The 15,441-nt window shown below is 35.2% G+C and overlaps 1 protein-coding gene across 3 annotated transcripts; it reads right to left on the bottom strand.

Moving 5' to 3' along the window:
- Window positions 1-826: 826 nt before the first annotated feature.
- Window positions 827-14,810, bottom strand: sh3d21 (SH3 domain containing 21). 3 transcript variants are annotated; one of them, XM_084386159.1, is made up of 18 exons: window positions 14,380-14,763; window positions 14,066-14,244; window positions 12,974-13,131; window positions 12,811-12,868; window positions 11,793-11,905; window positions 10,977-11,067; window positions 10,359-10,420; window positions 9,925-9,970; window positions 9,470-9,564; window positions 8,579-8,677; window positions 8,097-8,148; window positions 5,797-5,859; window positions 5,052-5,175; window positions 4,186-4,399; window positions 2,845-2,913; window positions 1,849-2,030; window positions 1,698-1,761; window positions 827-1,287 (listed from the first exon to the last, which is right to left on the bottom strand). In XM_084386159.1, the coding sequence occupies exons 2-18, from the start codon at window positions 14,067-14,069 to the stop codon at window positions 1,258-1,260; spliced, it is 1,524 nt and encodes a 507-aa protein (XP_084242285.1). In that variant the 5' UTR covers window positions 14,070-14,244; window positions 14,380-14,763; the 3' UTR covers window positions 827-1,257. The 3 variants fall into 3 exon arrangements, with proteins under 3 accessions (XP_084242285.1, XP_084242286.1, XP_084242287.1); XM_084386160.1 differs by lacking the exon at window positions 2,845-2,913 and having other exon boundaries at window positions 14,380-14,810; XM_084386161.1 differs by lacking the exons at window positions 2,845-2,913; window positions 14,380-14,763 and having other exon boundaries at window positions 14,066-14,341.
- Window positions 14,811-15,441: the final 631 nt, after the last annotated feature.

Here is a 15,441-nt window from a genome sequence, read left to right as displayed (position 1 = left end):
ATTAAACCAAAGCGTAACAATAACTCTTGAGTGCTTGCGAAGCACCGGATGCTATAATATTTCTAATGAAACAACTTCTGTTATTGTTTACATTTATGAAGTACATTCTGATATAAAGATGTTATGAAGATATTTCAACTTGTGAACTGCTAATATGACACATAATATGTATAGAACCCATATAACATTAAGGACAAGCCCCCCAAAAAAGGAAAGAATGTGAGTATATCTTGATTGACGTTACTATGTCATCACAGCAGCTGAACCTACAAACATACAGTATTTCTATTTGGAATTAGTCTGTCTGTCATTAAAAAAAATAGTCCATTCCCAATGATTAGTCAGACTATGAAGATCTAATGTATTCCACATGGTTTCCAGATGCTGTTTTCTGTCTGAAGGGACACAAACCCAGCCTCAATCATGCTAATTCTCCACGAAGGGAAATGGACTGCGAAGTCTATTAATGCCATTCACAAAGCAACTTTTAAATAGCATTTGCAGTGTTATAATATGTCAAAATTGACCTGGAGCCAATTGAATTGTCTTCCATCTTTCCAAAAGATTTATTTTCCATCAGACCTCTAGGGTTATGGAACTTTTTTATTTATTTATCTAGGAAAATTTGATTACTTTATGTTTAAGATTGCTTGCATTTAGATTTGTATGTCATTGATATCTTCCACTCCTGAAATAAAGCCATCTTGTTTCATAGTCTTAACACAGATAAAACTTTAATGCAGTTGCATTAAAAAAAGACATCAACTCATGTTTATAATTTAAGTCTCTGACTTAATCAGGTTTGGAGCAAAAACATTTGACCATCATCAGCGGAATTATTTATTGATTTATTTTCTACAGAATACCACAAAACAGAAACATATTATTAATAGAATGTGTATTAATACGTTAAAATAGGGCCTAGTTTAACCGTGAATATCTTGAATATTTTATATTTACACATTTCAAAATGCACATACATATAAGTGGAGAGGAGTCCCAAAACCAAATGAGCTGATTAGCAGTATATGAAAACCGAAACGTCTTTTTGTAGTTCTGCTCCCTGAATGGAGCTCAGCCTTCTGGTCCACTGGATTAGGAATTATTCAACAAGTTGCAAATGCTGGATTTCCATATCTGTCCGCACATTTTTACATTCCCTCAACACTCCATCATTGTCTTTCTGTAGCCTTTATCTCCACGTCCCAAAGAAGGATCACTTGGGGATTGTGAAATACTCCTGGTGTTCAATGGACACTATTTTTTCCTCAGAGCCTCCACTTCATCCTATAAATATAAAAAATATTGATTAATAAATTGTACTTAGCATTAAAGGTGAGACTATATTTAAATTCGACAGTGCAAAATCTCCAGGTAAACAATCTGCATCAGGGTAGAAGAGATAGATAGTACATTTTTTATTTATTTTTTTAACTTCCAGATATATATTTGGCTATTTTTAAGGTTGTTTATGGATAAAATAGGAATCCTTATGACTACGGTTACGTGATGCAGATGTTTTGTCAGTTCTATCACGTTGAAGAGGTTGTATTTTTAACTCACTGCTGCTCTCTTGAGGATTAAGACAGTATTTATTTAACTGGATTTATTTCAGTTTTTTTTTTTTACTGAAATAGCATTGACATAATTGAAATCGACTTATACAAGATATGAGACTCAAATCTCACAACACTCACCTGTAATCTCATCCGTTTTTCGGACTCGTTCTGCAGTTCATCTTTAAGGTCATTTATGTCTCTTCTGGTGAGGGAAAGCAAAGAGGAATATTGCAATAAAAGAAATGTGTGATATGATCATTCAGGGGTGGTAGTCGGGGTTTATACTCACTCGTGCTGTGCTTTGAGGAGATCCATTGACATACGGAGATCTTTGAGTTCTATCAGCACAGAGGCCAGTGATGCAGTCTCCTCCTGAACCCCAGCTTTGCTTTCAGTCTGTGTCTTGGGTGGCGAAGTGCTCTTAGTTCCCTGGTCTGTCTTGGCGGGAGGAGCTGACAGAGGCTCTGGAACCTGTGAACAAATACCAGCAGCTGAGCAACTGAGGGATGAAGATGGATATAAATCCTAGGACAATATGTTAACAAATGGCTGTATATCACAGTTCAAAGGTTTGTGGTCAGTACTTTTTTTTTAAAGAAATAAATACTTTTATTCAGGAAAGAGGTATTAAATTGATCAAAAGTGACCCAAATAAATCCTGTGGTTTTAAACTTTCCATTCATCAAATATTCGACAAAATTATTAAGCAGCACAAATGTTCTTAACATTGATAGTAATATGAAATGTTTCTTGAGAAAATGAAGGATCATGTGACACTGAAGACTGAAGTAATGATGCTGAAAATTCAGCTTTGCATCACAGGAATAAATTACATTCTAAATACATTCAAATAGAAAATTGTACTATTATTTCACAATATTACTGTTTTACTGTATTATGTTTGATCAAATAAATGCAGTCTTGGTGAGTATAAGAGACTTCATTCAAAAACATCTTACCAACCTCAAACTTTTAAATGATGGTATATATCAGACATTTAAGGAGATGTTTTATAGACAAAAATAATTCCATAACGTAATATTAATTTCCCAACCTTTGGTAACACTTTAGAACAACTTTCATTAATAGGCCCTTAAAACATGATATAATGCTTTACAGATCAATAGTTAATGTGCATTCAAATATGAATATTTATGATAATATTATAGACATATATGAATTACAATTTCTTATATTTGAAGGTACATGAGGTAATCTGATCTGTGAAGCATTATATAATGTTATAATATTATTATTGAAAGTTATCGTAAAGAGTTATCCAAACCTCTGGAATATTTTGTGGTAATCCATCTTTCTCTCCTGAAGTTTCATTGTGGTCAGGTTCATCTGGAACCTTTATGAAAAACAGATGTTATTTGTATTATTTATCAAGACATTACACTGAATATTTTAACTTGTTATTTAAAAAGAATGATTATAATATGTAATTATTATTATATACAATCATGATTAATTATTGTAATTGATTGACAGCCCTAATTTTTGATTTTCCTCATTTTTATCATCATTCTCCATGCACCTCCCCAGACATGCTTTGGCTTGAGTGCCGCATCTTAAGCCTTGAAAAGTTTAATTAAACATTTTTAGGCTTGATTCATTAAATTGAGAACAGTTTGTTTTGTTGCACCTCATCTCTTAAAGACCCCCCTGTGGTGAAAATCAAGTTTTTAATGCTGTTTATAGGTCTATGTAGTGTTTTAAAATATGTTTTAAGACAAACCATGTGCAAATTCATAAGTCAACACCATTGTTGAGTATTTTCTCCTTAAAACGGCAGTGAACCAAAACTCAGTCTGCTCTGAAAATGCAGTTGCTCTCTGCGTCACAAATATGTTGTAACCAATCCCATCAACAAGCAGGGCGGGCTTTAGCATATCATTAGCAATACATTTAGCAATATAGCAGGTGAATTATGTATATGATTTATATTACGATGTTATGATGAACTATATGCCTTTCTCCACTGACATTCTAAGTTGTTCAAAGCGTTTCTAAGGATGATGATTTTTAGAAGGCAGCTGACTGACTCTGAAATGGCGAATGGGAACATGGTTTGTGTAACATTAGGAACATATTATTAGCTGTTTGATAACGTAGTCAAGCCAGTCTAGTCATATTAATTACCGTTATGTGTCTGTCGTTGTATATAGAGAGCAATACATAAAACGCATTACCATTCTGACACATCGACTTTTAGACGACCCTGTGTAATTCACTCTTCCACTTCTTCTGAATCAGTTTCTGGATCAAATATATATATATATGGCTGAATTAAACCAGTTTTTCCACTTGCCATTGTGTAGCGTTTACTAAAGTAATGTTGACCGAGTGTATCAGGTATTTACAATGGTGTGATTGAGTGAAGGCGGAGAACAATTTGCATATTCATGGCTCCGGGTATAAGGGTGTAGTTACATTCAAGCTATTTTAAGGCATGAAGAAATTATTTTCACAGGAAATGTTTAAATATGTCATCTTGGGGTTCAAAGTTGAGTTTTAAGGGATAAAATGATTGACTACAGGGGGACTTTAAACTAAAAACCAAATCAACTTAAATTCTGAAGCGTTTATGAGTGTCACGTCTGTGCCTTTGTGTTAAGCTCACTTGTGCGACAGTGGCGAGGGCTGTTGGTGGTCTTCTCTGTGGAGGTTTGGCTCTGTTGGCCGTGGGATGGCTCAGTTTCTCTGAGGACACGTCTACACCGTCAAACTGGTCAGGTGTCTTATCTTTAACATCCTTGGTGTCTTTAACCTCTTTCTGTACTGGCGAGGCAGGGGGCTGTTGTCTCGGTGAGACAGCTTGTGGCTCTTCAACGTTTCTAAGAAGGGGAAAAATGCATTATGCATATTACACACATACAATATATTAAAATTCAATACAGGTTTTTGTGTGTGTGTGTAAGTGTGTGTAAGTGCATTGGCTTAAGAGAGTGAGGTCATTAAGTGTTTGCAGAAGTGGTGCGTCTTCAGCTGCTTCTAAATTTGTGTCTAATGTGTCTTAAAGTTATATGAGCTTTTTCAAACAACACATTGCTTTGATTTCTTTTGGAAAATATAAGATTAACTGTTAAATGCTTGTAATGTCTTAGTTAGTGCATGCAATTCTGTCAGAATGACAGTTCTTTCTGTAAGATCTGCCTTGAGCACATGGCAGTTTCTATTTTGTACTGTATATGCTCACTTAGAAAAACAGGAAACAGGCAGTTTGACTTTGTTTAGTCCCTCAGCAACTCATTCAATTTCCATCGCTCTTTACAAGACTGAACATTCACAGGCCCTTTAGATTAGAATACCATCTGATGAGGGGGAATTCAGTCCCTGAGGAAAATAATGTTGACCGATGGAGGGGGATTTTATTTTTTTATTTGTTTCAGATTCCTTTTATATTTGGTGTTACTTGTGATGAGAGTCTCATGAAAAGCACCACAGAAGGTTGTATGCTCTAACATGATTTGCTAAGGCATCACTTACTTTGGTATTAGTTTTATGGGCTTCTCTTTGGCGGGTGGTGGAGGAACAGGTGGTTTGTGTAGACCAGGCAACTTGATTTTACCAGGTGGGTCACTTCGAAAGTCTTTAGTGTCTGGTTTCTCACCTGTGTGCAAAGACAAGAGATAAATACCATCATATTGGGTAAATTCCCTTAGACAGCAGTGCTTAAGTGAAGCACTTGTTGTTAGACATGTAATATCAATAAATATTTCATAAAAATTAAATAGTTTTAGGGTGTGTTCACAGTAACATTTCGGTTCTCGGTTCTTTTGGTCCAGACCAAAAGTGAAAACGATACATTTAGTCCTGGTTCACTTAGTGTTCACACTGTCATTCAAGAACTCACAAAAAGCTTCGAAAATAGTCAAAACAGCTCCAGGAATTCCTCCGTTGAGGAAAATAATCTGCTGTATCAAACTGTAATGGTTTAACATCGTAACTATGACGAGAAGAACCAGGTATGCTTGAGCATTCTGTCCTTTTTAGAGTTTGAGACCCACCTTTTCAGAGGTCTCGGTCCGCTAGTTTGGTGCGCAAAAGGGTTCGGATGGCAGCGTTCACAGTTATTAAAATTAACTGCAATTACAGAGCAATCGCACCGGAGTTCGTTTTAATCTAACCAAACCTGCCAAATGTGAACACACCCTTAGATATACATTTACTCCATAATTAGACCGATGTTATACTTTTAAAGGTTATTTATAGGTTTTTTCTGAATTATTACTTTTAGTCTCTGTCTTTGGTTTCGTATCTGAGCTGTTCTGGTCCATCACTGGCATCTGATTCCCTGAGATATAAGAAGATACAAGAATTATTCGTTTTTTTTTCCATCAATGCAACAAACAAATGCAACAAACATATGTAAATGTCATTGTTGCTTCTTCTTCTCAAAGTTAATGGAAGCCAAATGTTGGCATTCCCTCCCATAAATAAAAAAGCCCAAGGCACTTGCGTGGGGTATAATATTAAAAAGGCATTATCGAGATGTTAGATTAAATGGTCACCCGGATGAAGGCTCTGTTGCATTGTGTAGACTGTGGATTTTAATATAAAAGCCCAATTTTAATAAAGCCTTTTTAATAACACACCCCACACGAGAGGACAGTTTGCTGGATGGACTGCCAGAAGGCCAGCCAGAACCCTTAAAGCTATTTTTGCACACTTTAAAATTAAAAATCACAAAATAAACATCACTTTGAAGCACTCTCACAACTAAACAGGACACATGCTGGAGGTCTCCGTGGCATGAGAACTTGTAACTTTCCCTGACAAATGAACATTTGTTTCCTGTGGCTACACAAAAAAAAATTCTCACGGGTTCCCTGAATAAACCCGAATGGCTTTAAGCATTAACAGTAATTAAACTGTGTCCTACAATATAGACCAGCTCTCTGTCCTCATTCAGAATTAGTCTTGTGCAGTCAAAATAAAAGACATTAAAGTCTAATCTAAGTCAAAATCAAATGCTTGCACAGATCTTGCTAGAGCCATAAATATAACATGTAATTATTTTGAGTAAACATCCTCTCTCATCACATCCCATCGACCACTATGACGAGATCTTTTCTTTTGAAACCAAATCTTCAATAAAACACTATTAAGAAAAAACATTCTATGACTTATGTAATTGCAAAGTTGTAAAACAAGGACAAGTGATATAACTGCAAATGCATCTGGAGAAGAAAAAAAATCCAAGAACTAAAAATCCAGAAGAATAAATACAGTCTATACATACCCTGTCAGTTTTTCAACATCACAACCCTATGTTCTTATGGAAATGAAGGCGTATATATAGAGAGCAGAGGGGTGCTCCACTCTGCCCTTGCCTTTCTCTAGAGTATGGTCACATGACATCTCTTCATGGCCTACAACAACTTCCTGTCACAGCCCCACACAGCTGCATCAGTGTTTCTTAGAGCGGTTTGTGGTAACGTGTTATGTGTAAGAAAGTCAGATTCAGCAAATAACAGAGATTTTTGCACCTCATTTCCAGGCTTTTAACATCGCTTTAACACTGTCAAAGAGACAATTCCGCAGCAAAAAAAATATGATCATCCTGGGGGAAATGGCAGAAAGTTTCACGCTTGAGTGCAAAACAAAACGTGAGATGAGCAAAAAGCCTATTTCCTGTCCTAGAAATGAGTTGTCAATAACAGGTGCAGAAACTGAATTTTAAAGTTTGTAGTTTCCATCAGAGAGTTTTTGTGAGCTATCAGACATAAGCTAACTTGTTAATTCCTCAGTAAAAAATAAAATCATATAGCATAAGTTCATAGAACATAGAACGAACATAGATGAAAAAAAAAAAACATACAGTAGCTATTCAGTTGTCTTTATTTGATCATGCTGTGAAAATAATAATAGTAATAAAAGTAAAAAACTGAACTTGAACTTCCTCTAGTTAAGATTCTAAGTGATATCTAATAAGGATTGTGTCTCATTTCAAATAAGGGAAGTATGTGACTACTGTGGGTTAGACAATGATGACATATCCTTCATTAAAAACCATAACTCAAGAGTCATTGTGTATATTTACCACTAATGAATTCCAGCTTTATTGGCATTCAAGTATTTTTGTCCTTTGATAAAATATATTCTTATTTGATGAAGACATCCGAGTTGTTATAAAGACACAAAACAGTTTATAAATTCAAATTCTGTTTATCAAGCTTAGCATATGCCGATATACTATTTTATAGTATATAACTTTGAATGGACTTTTGTATATTGATTTACCGATACTATAATAAAGATGGACAAAAACAATATTTTCACATAACAAAAAGTCTCCCCATGTAGGATACCAACCAGCAAACTTTCGATTCAACCATTTAAAAAAAATTACAGTAACAAGTGCTTCAAAGACAGCCTGACATGTGCCACTATGTTTTCCATCTAATTAAACTTGCTCACACACACACACACAACTATTTCTAGCAGCATTTCCAGCAACTGTACGTTCGATATAATCTGAAGAATCTTGTCGAACCAGCCCTGCCGCTATGACAGGTGCTGATGTCTTACCTGATTTTTTCTGAGAGCCAAGTCTCACCGGTGTCTGGCCTGCATTCCCAGTCTGCGTAGGAAACGAGAAATTGTCAACCAGATATGGATTAGTCCTTTTGAGCAGGTTAACGCTCACACTCTATTCATGTAGGAAGAATCAAGTCACTGTTTTTAGTGTTCCTCTCCTCTAATGGAAACCTCTGAGTCAATCTCTTTTAATAAGCCCAAAGTAACAGGAAGAAAATACAGTCATGTATAGACCACAGTTAGCTGTCTTGTGTATCAAGGCATTAAAAACAGATTTATAACCTCCAGTACGTTCCACCTTAAAACAAAACAAACTATTTGTAAACTAGAATGAATATCCTTTGCGTTAAATCGGTTTTCTGAGCCAGCGCATTCGTAAAAGCCCAGAGCAGTGTTGACAAAAGGGAGACTCCCATTCTCTAACAGTACACAAATGGGCCAATCATGAGAACACTTCTCTGTCCCACACTCACATGAAGAGCATCCCTTGGGATCACCATGACGAAGTTATCAGGAAAAAAGCCCCTGTATCCATTCAGTTCCCCCTCCCACCAGCCTTCGTCCTCAGAGGCCTTCAGGGAAAAGAAAAAGAAATGAAAAACATAAAGCTGACTCACTGAGCAGGAAAAGATACTAACTTGAATATGGGGTATAAACAAACAAATTAGGATGTTGTCAGTTATGAATACACATATGATATCACTCCATTCTCTTTTTGTTTCATATACACACTAGCTAGAAAAGTTTGGGTTCAACAAAATATTTTTTTCAAATACATGTATATTTTTATTCAGCAAGGATGAATTCATGAATGTCTGACATTACAGACATTCATAATGTAGATTTCTATTTTAAACAAACACTTTTCTTTTGAACTTTCTATTCATCAAAGAAATTAAGCAGCACCAATTCAGGATATTAGAATGATTTCTGAAGGATCATGTGACACTGAAGACTGGAGTAATGGCTGATGAAAATTCAGCTATGCTATCACATTAATAAATTATGTTTTAAAATATATCCAAATAGAAAAATATTTCACAATATTACGGTTTTTATTGTATTTTTGATCTAATAAATGTAACCTTAAAAATAAATAAATAATCATGTAATAAGTGAGATATTGTACAGCCATGTGGTCATATGCGGTCAAAATACACCCCTTCAGAATGATACAAAATACAATGATGAATTTTGTGTTGGCATACTGATCACCTTGTCAGGGTTTATTATTTTGCTGTAATCATCAGCTGACTGTACATTATCCTTTACATACACATCAGGTGAGCGACATTGTTTTTCTTTAGAAAATACACTGTGTGTTGTATAAATAGAAAGTAATCTGTTGGTCACCTATGACACACCTTGCTGATAATAGCTATGACGTCTCCCTTCTTCAGGTTCAACTCGTCTTCGGCAACAGCCGTGTAGTCGAACATGGCCCGACAACATTCTTTTACTGTGGAGGAATTAAACATGTATTCATTTACTGCCATTGTGATTAAACTTATTAGCAAATTTTCCATAATGGATTTGCTCTGGCAGGTTTGGTGGGTGAATCTAAAAAGCACATGTTCAAAGCACTGCTCTTCTGGTGTGAAACTCTTAGGGAAGTCCTTTAAGAATAGATCTTTTCATTCACTGATAACTGCAATAGCATTGTCTTAAGATTCTATGTGCTTTCTTTGTCACTGTTTGTTATAGGAATAGTGTTACTCTGTTCTCTTCAAGTTGAAGAGTGCAACCTCAAACTCCAGCTAAACAGCATTTTAATTATTCAACAAAAATCAACTGTATGGTATGTTTTTAGACTTCTCACCGCTTGATGTTTTCCTCCGTAAACTTGGTCTCTGTTGTCCCTTTCCCTGTTAGAAAAAAGTAATATCATAATATATAAATAATGATATAATATTATAACAGAATTATATTAATTAGTGCTGTCAAACCGATTAATCGCATCTAACATAAAAGTTTGTTTACATAATATATGTTTATATATATATATATAAATAAAAAAATATATAACATAATATAATAATATACTAATATATATATATATATATATATATATACACACACACATACATACATACATACACACACACATATATATTATGTAAACACAAACTTTTGTTAGATGCGATTAATTGATTTGACAGCACTATTGTTAATATAATATAATATAATATAATATAATATAATATAATATAATATAATATAATATAATATAATATAATATAATATAATATTCACTTCTTTATTGAAGACATCTTCAGAGAGTTTAGGCCTGGCTTTGGCTTCAGTTATCTTGCCATCTGCAAACATTAAGAGGGTTCAGAAAGACAGTAGCAAACATTCACACAGAACGCATATTTGTTTGAAAAACAAAAATGGACAAAAAAGACCCACAAGGTCTCAATTGTTTCCTGCAAGTATAAGAGATTTTCAGCATTTAGTCATTGTTCTAGGCTACTGATAAACTTTGGATGCTGTTATTTCCATTTGCCAACATGAGGATCAGAGCTGTGCCAGCAAAAGTTAAGAGCCAATTGTGATGATAATAAAACAATAAGAGACATCAGTCAAACCTTAGGCTAACTAAAACCAAAAACAATCGGATATGTCTGACAGAAACACTCTTCAGGAAGCATGTGTGGATTTTTACTATATACAAAAGATTTCTTGAGCCTATACTGCGAGATCCACTGTGAGATTGGTTCATCACAAAAATAGGATGGCCAAGCAACAGTTTGCTGTGTCTTTGTCCCAAAAATTACAGAGGACACTGTATCAATTGCAGCCATAAGACGGCGCTCATTATGCGAAAGAAATGCAAATCCTTACAGCTCTAGTTTTAGTGTACAAGCTCACCTTTTGAAGGGACAACAATTTCCTTCACAAAATTGGACGGAAAGGCTCCTATTTGGTTATTTTTCTTTCCCATCCACCATCCATCTTCAATCTACCAGACAAACAAGAATGCAGATTAATTTGTATTAAAAAAGAAACATGACATTGTTACAAATATAAAATCTGATCAAATCTGACATTTCCAACCATCATATATACACATTAAAAAAAAAAAAATATATATATATATATATTTAATTGATTTCACATATATTTAATTATTTGTTAAGCAGTCACATGAAAAGTGAAATTATGTACTGTCAGACAGCCATTGTCTCAAACACACACACACACACACACACACACACACACCCCTTCAGGATGATACAATATTTTTTTATGTAGGTGCTCTGATCATATTGTCAGGGTTTATTATTTTGCTGTAATGACAGCTGACTGTCTTTACATACAAATCAAGTGAGCTAACATAATAATTTGAAAAGGAGCAGTGTGAACATTCTATCCAAATAAAACTAATACAGATTTTGGAAAGACTTATAAAATAAATAAAATTATATATATATATATATATATATATATATATATATATATATATATATATATTTTTTTTTTTAGTCTTTCTAAAATCTGTATTAGTTTTATTTGGTAGGCCTATATATATTTTTTTTATTATTATTATTTTGATTAAATATTCCATTACGTTAACATGATGAGACTACCACTTAAGCAAGTATGTAGTAAAACATGCTACACGAAACCATCCACGTAAAATCTACTTTGCTCTAGTTGCGTTTATAGAAATGGGGTTAACGTTACCTCTCTGATAATCTCGATGGTCTCTCCGACAACCAGCTCCAGCTCGTCCTCGTGCAGGGAAGTGTAGGGAAAAGCCACCTCGCATTTCCTCGTCTGTACCTTTGGTTTCTTCGCTGGAGATTTTAAGTAAGTGGAAAACATATGGAACATGTCAGTACGTTCAGATGTGAGAACAAACTAAACAGAACTGGACTAGACTGCAAAAAGCACTTCTAGCTTTCACTTTTACAAGTAGCCCTACTTCTATGACAAGCACTGTTTTATGGCGGATATAGGGCAGCTAGCCTATGGATTTTGGTGAGTATAATTTGAGACCGGATGTGGAGGCACAAACCCTTTCATTAGCTTACTTATTTTAGTCTGCCAAGTTGAGATTCTTTGGACAACTTCAGACACTTCGAATGAAAAAGTTTTTAAATCTGCCACTGAAAAACTCATATTCATCTATCACAGATCTGGATATTTACGAGTCTTTATTCTTGTTGGGGACTTTGATTTATCCAAGTTAATTAAAAAAGATTCGCTCACTTTCTGCTGTTTATGTCAGGAGGTGATGACAAGTGTGTGCGAGTATGACTTGTCTTGGAGATGCGGTGAGCAGACCTATCGGTGAATTATATCAAATTATCGCGAGAGCGGTCATACACCAATCCTCTGCGTCGCTTCACACATGATTGAATCACTGACTCAACCGATTCGTTCAAAAATACTACTGACTTCTCAATATTTGCATGACTTTGATCAAAACACAGAAAACGTACAACGTTTGTAATCTGTGTCATTGTGGTTATTCGGGGTGATTGGGACACCTTTTTCCATTAAAATGACTTGGAAAAAGTGTCCCAATCAACCTGAATTCACCCCCATGTATGGTCATCAGCATCATAATTCTAAAACCCCCATCTTGTTTAGTATCACAGCATTCAGATTCAAATGAGACTTGTAAATGAATTATTGTTCACTTAAAAGATTAATTCACTATCAAAATACTGTTATTTAACTTATAATGGTGACTTACGTTTCCTCAAGCTTCTTGGTTCTCTGTTGCTGTCCCCTATTAGGTAAACAGGCACTTCCTGTGGGTAGAGAAGGGCTATTTTGAATGTATGTATAGGAACTAGGGGAGACATGGCAAGGCTTAAACATGACCGCATGGAAACAATGTTCTAATAGATCCAGACCTTGACGAAGTTGCCAGGGAACATGCCTCTCTTTCCTCTCAGATCTCCCTCCAGCCATCCTTCTTCTTTGGCCTTTGAGACATTCTTTACCACATCCCCTACACACACAGTTAACTCATCTGGCATCGTCGCCTCAAAGTCTAGAAGCACAAGCACCTCTAGAATAGACAAAAGAAAGGTGAAGCAATTGGGGGTTAGCAGATTGGAGTGTTTTATACAATATTTTGGCTTGTAAATTATGTTATCAGCTAACCTATAAGTATCTATAACACATTTTAACATATTTATATCTATTCCAAACATTTTCCCTTAAAATCAATGCAAAAATCTAGGCCAGATAGGATTGTTGCACTTTGTCAATCACCAGTAAGCCTTATATTTAATGAAATACCCTACAGATAAATGCGTCTAATTATGTGAAGGCATGAAAAAACATGCCAAAGAGATGTGCCTTTCAAGTGCAATACTGGAGCTGGACATCCATGAGCAATGTGTTTCAACAGGCCTACAGGTATGCGAGTTGAACCTGAGTGACTTGAACTCAGGAATCTATATCAGTACAAAGAGCATTGCGCATGATTCGCAATGGCATTGCATACATCTGATTTCCTGTAAGGAATTTTTGTGTGATTGGTCAGACTGAATCTCAAGTCTCAATGACAGGCAGTTTATGGTCTGGTAAACTCATAAAAACAGCCTTTAAATGAGATTAGTGTGCACATTTAATAACATAAACTGCCATCTCAAGTTTATTTACCATATAATGTAAATTGAAATATATATAATATAGTGTAACATGAAAATACACGCAGAGTAAATTAGTGAATAATTAAATACACTCATTTTGTACATCCATCCATCCATAAATGTTAGTAATAATATTAAAATATTAAATATATGTGACAAAAAGCAGCTCATTCTAAACCATTCGTCACTTATTTGTAACTTATTGCAAAATTATATTACACTAGTCTTGTTATATTACATTTCCCATTCATTTTGGCTACCGTTTACATAACCCAAATATCACGAACACTACAACTTGGCAAATCATAACAACAAATTATTTTAAAACAAGGCTTAAAAACTCACCCATGGCTCCTTTAAAGCTGTGCTCAGAGCACCAAGTCAGACAATGTAGATTCTGTTCAGTTCTCAAAGTGTCACGGAATCCCTGTGAATTACTCAATCGAAATACAGCAAAGGCTTTCTAGGACCTCCTCCTTTCTCTAGTCAAACATTAGCATTGTTGAAGAAAACAAAATTCCCACCTAGTCAAGACACGTTATACAATGAGAGAGAGAGAGAGATAAAAGAGTGTGTAACAGGTGAGACAGGTTTGTATTGGTATGAGCCTCCTGGTGTCATGTGTCACAGCAAACATGACTGACAGTAAGTGTACTCACCTGGAAGGAATTCAAGGAAGAACCCTATGTTTAAATATAACTGTGATTATATGAGTGTAATCTTTGTAATAAGAGTGTGTCTATTTTTTTTATTGCACTTTTATTGAACAGCAGATATATGATTGTACTTTGACTGTAGTGCTTTTATTTAGAGTCTGTCAGGCCAGTTTACGCAGATATAATAAAGCATTTTTAAAAGACCATTCAAATAGGTGTAGGTCACAATATGACTGAATTATAATATGGTGAATAGGATTATGATTTTCTTGGTCAAAAAAAAAAAACAACAAAACAAAACAAAACTCTAATTGTCACGGTTTTTGTTTGTTCAGGTTTAGTTTGTTTTTTGACCTGTTCATGTCTGTTTCTAGATTACTTTTGACTGTGTTCAGTTCATGTGTCCCTGTGTGTATTCCTATCACCTGGTCATCTATTATCTCGTTAGTCGTGTCAGCTGTGTCTCGTTCCTTCGAAAAAAAGTAGGGGTGTGTGTGTAATGCCGGCATCCTAGCCAAATTTACCCCTTGGCCACTGTCTATCATGGCCTCCTAATCATCCCCATATACTGACTGGCTTCATCACTGTCTCCTCTCCACCAGTAAGCTGGTGTGTGGTGGGCGTTCTGGCACAATATGGCTGCCGTTATGGCTGCTCATCTGCTTTTCTGTAGTATGCATTATTAGTATGGTGTTTACTGAGTTTGATAATATCATTTATTTATTTTAAAATCAGTCTAATGCATTTAGCCATTAGCGTTTCAGAGCGCCCCCGAATGTGAATGTAAGAATAAATGCAAGTATATATTACAAGTTTGTGTCTGTCATTGTATTTCTGTGAATGGCATTTTACACATTTGTGACTACTTGTCTGCAGCTTCAAGTTTGACAGGTTTTCACATTGGAGCTGTTAGTGTAAATGTTCACGTACAAGTACGAATATTTATTGTACAAGTTCGCAAATTCACATCTACGTGCTATCGAGTTTTGCTACTCTTTTACCTTCATAGTAGAGGAGATTCCCCCCTTCCATGTAAAGCGCTTTGAGTACCCAGAAGAAGCGCTA

Source organism: Rutilus rutilus (assembly GCF_951802725.1).
Source record: "Rutilus rutilus genome assembly, chromosome: 17".
In the NCBI taxonomy this organism is placed as follows: domain Eukaryota; kingdom Metazoa; phylum Chordata; class Actinopteri; order Cypriniformes; family Leuciscidae; genus Rutilus; species Rutilus rutilus.
Note: the sequence above shows the minus strand (reverse complement) of the source record. Positions and strands in the feature narration are given on the sequence as shown.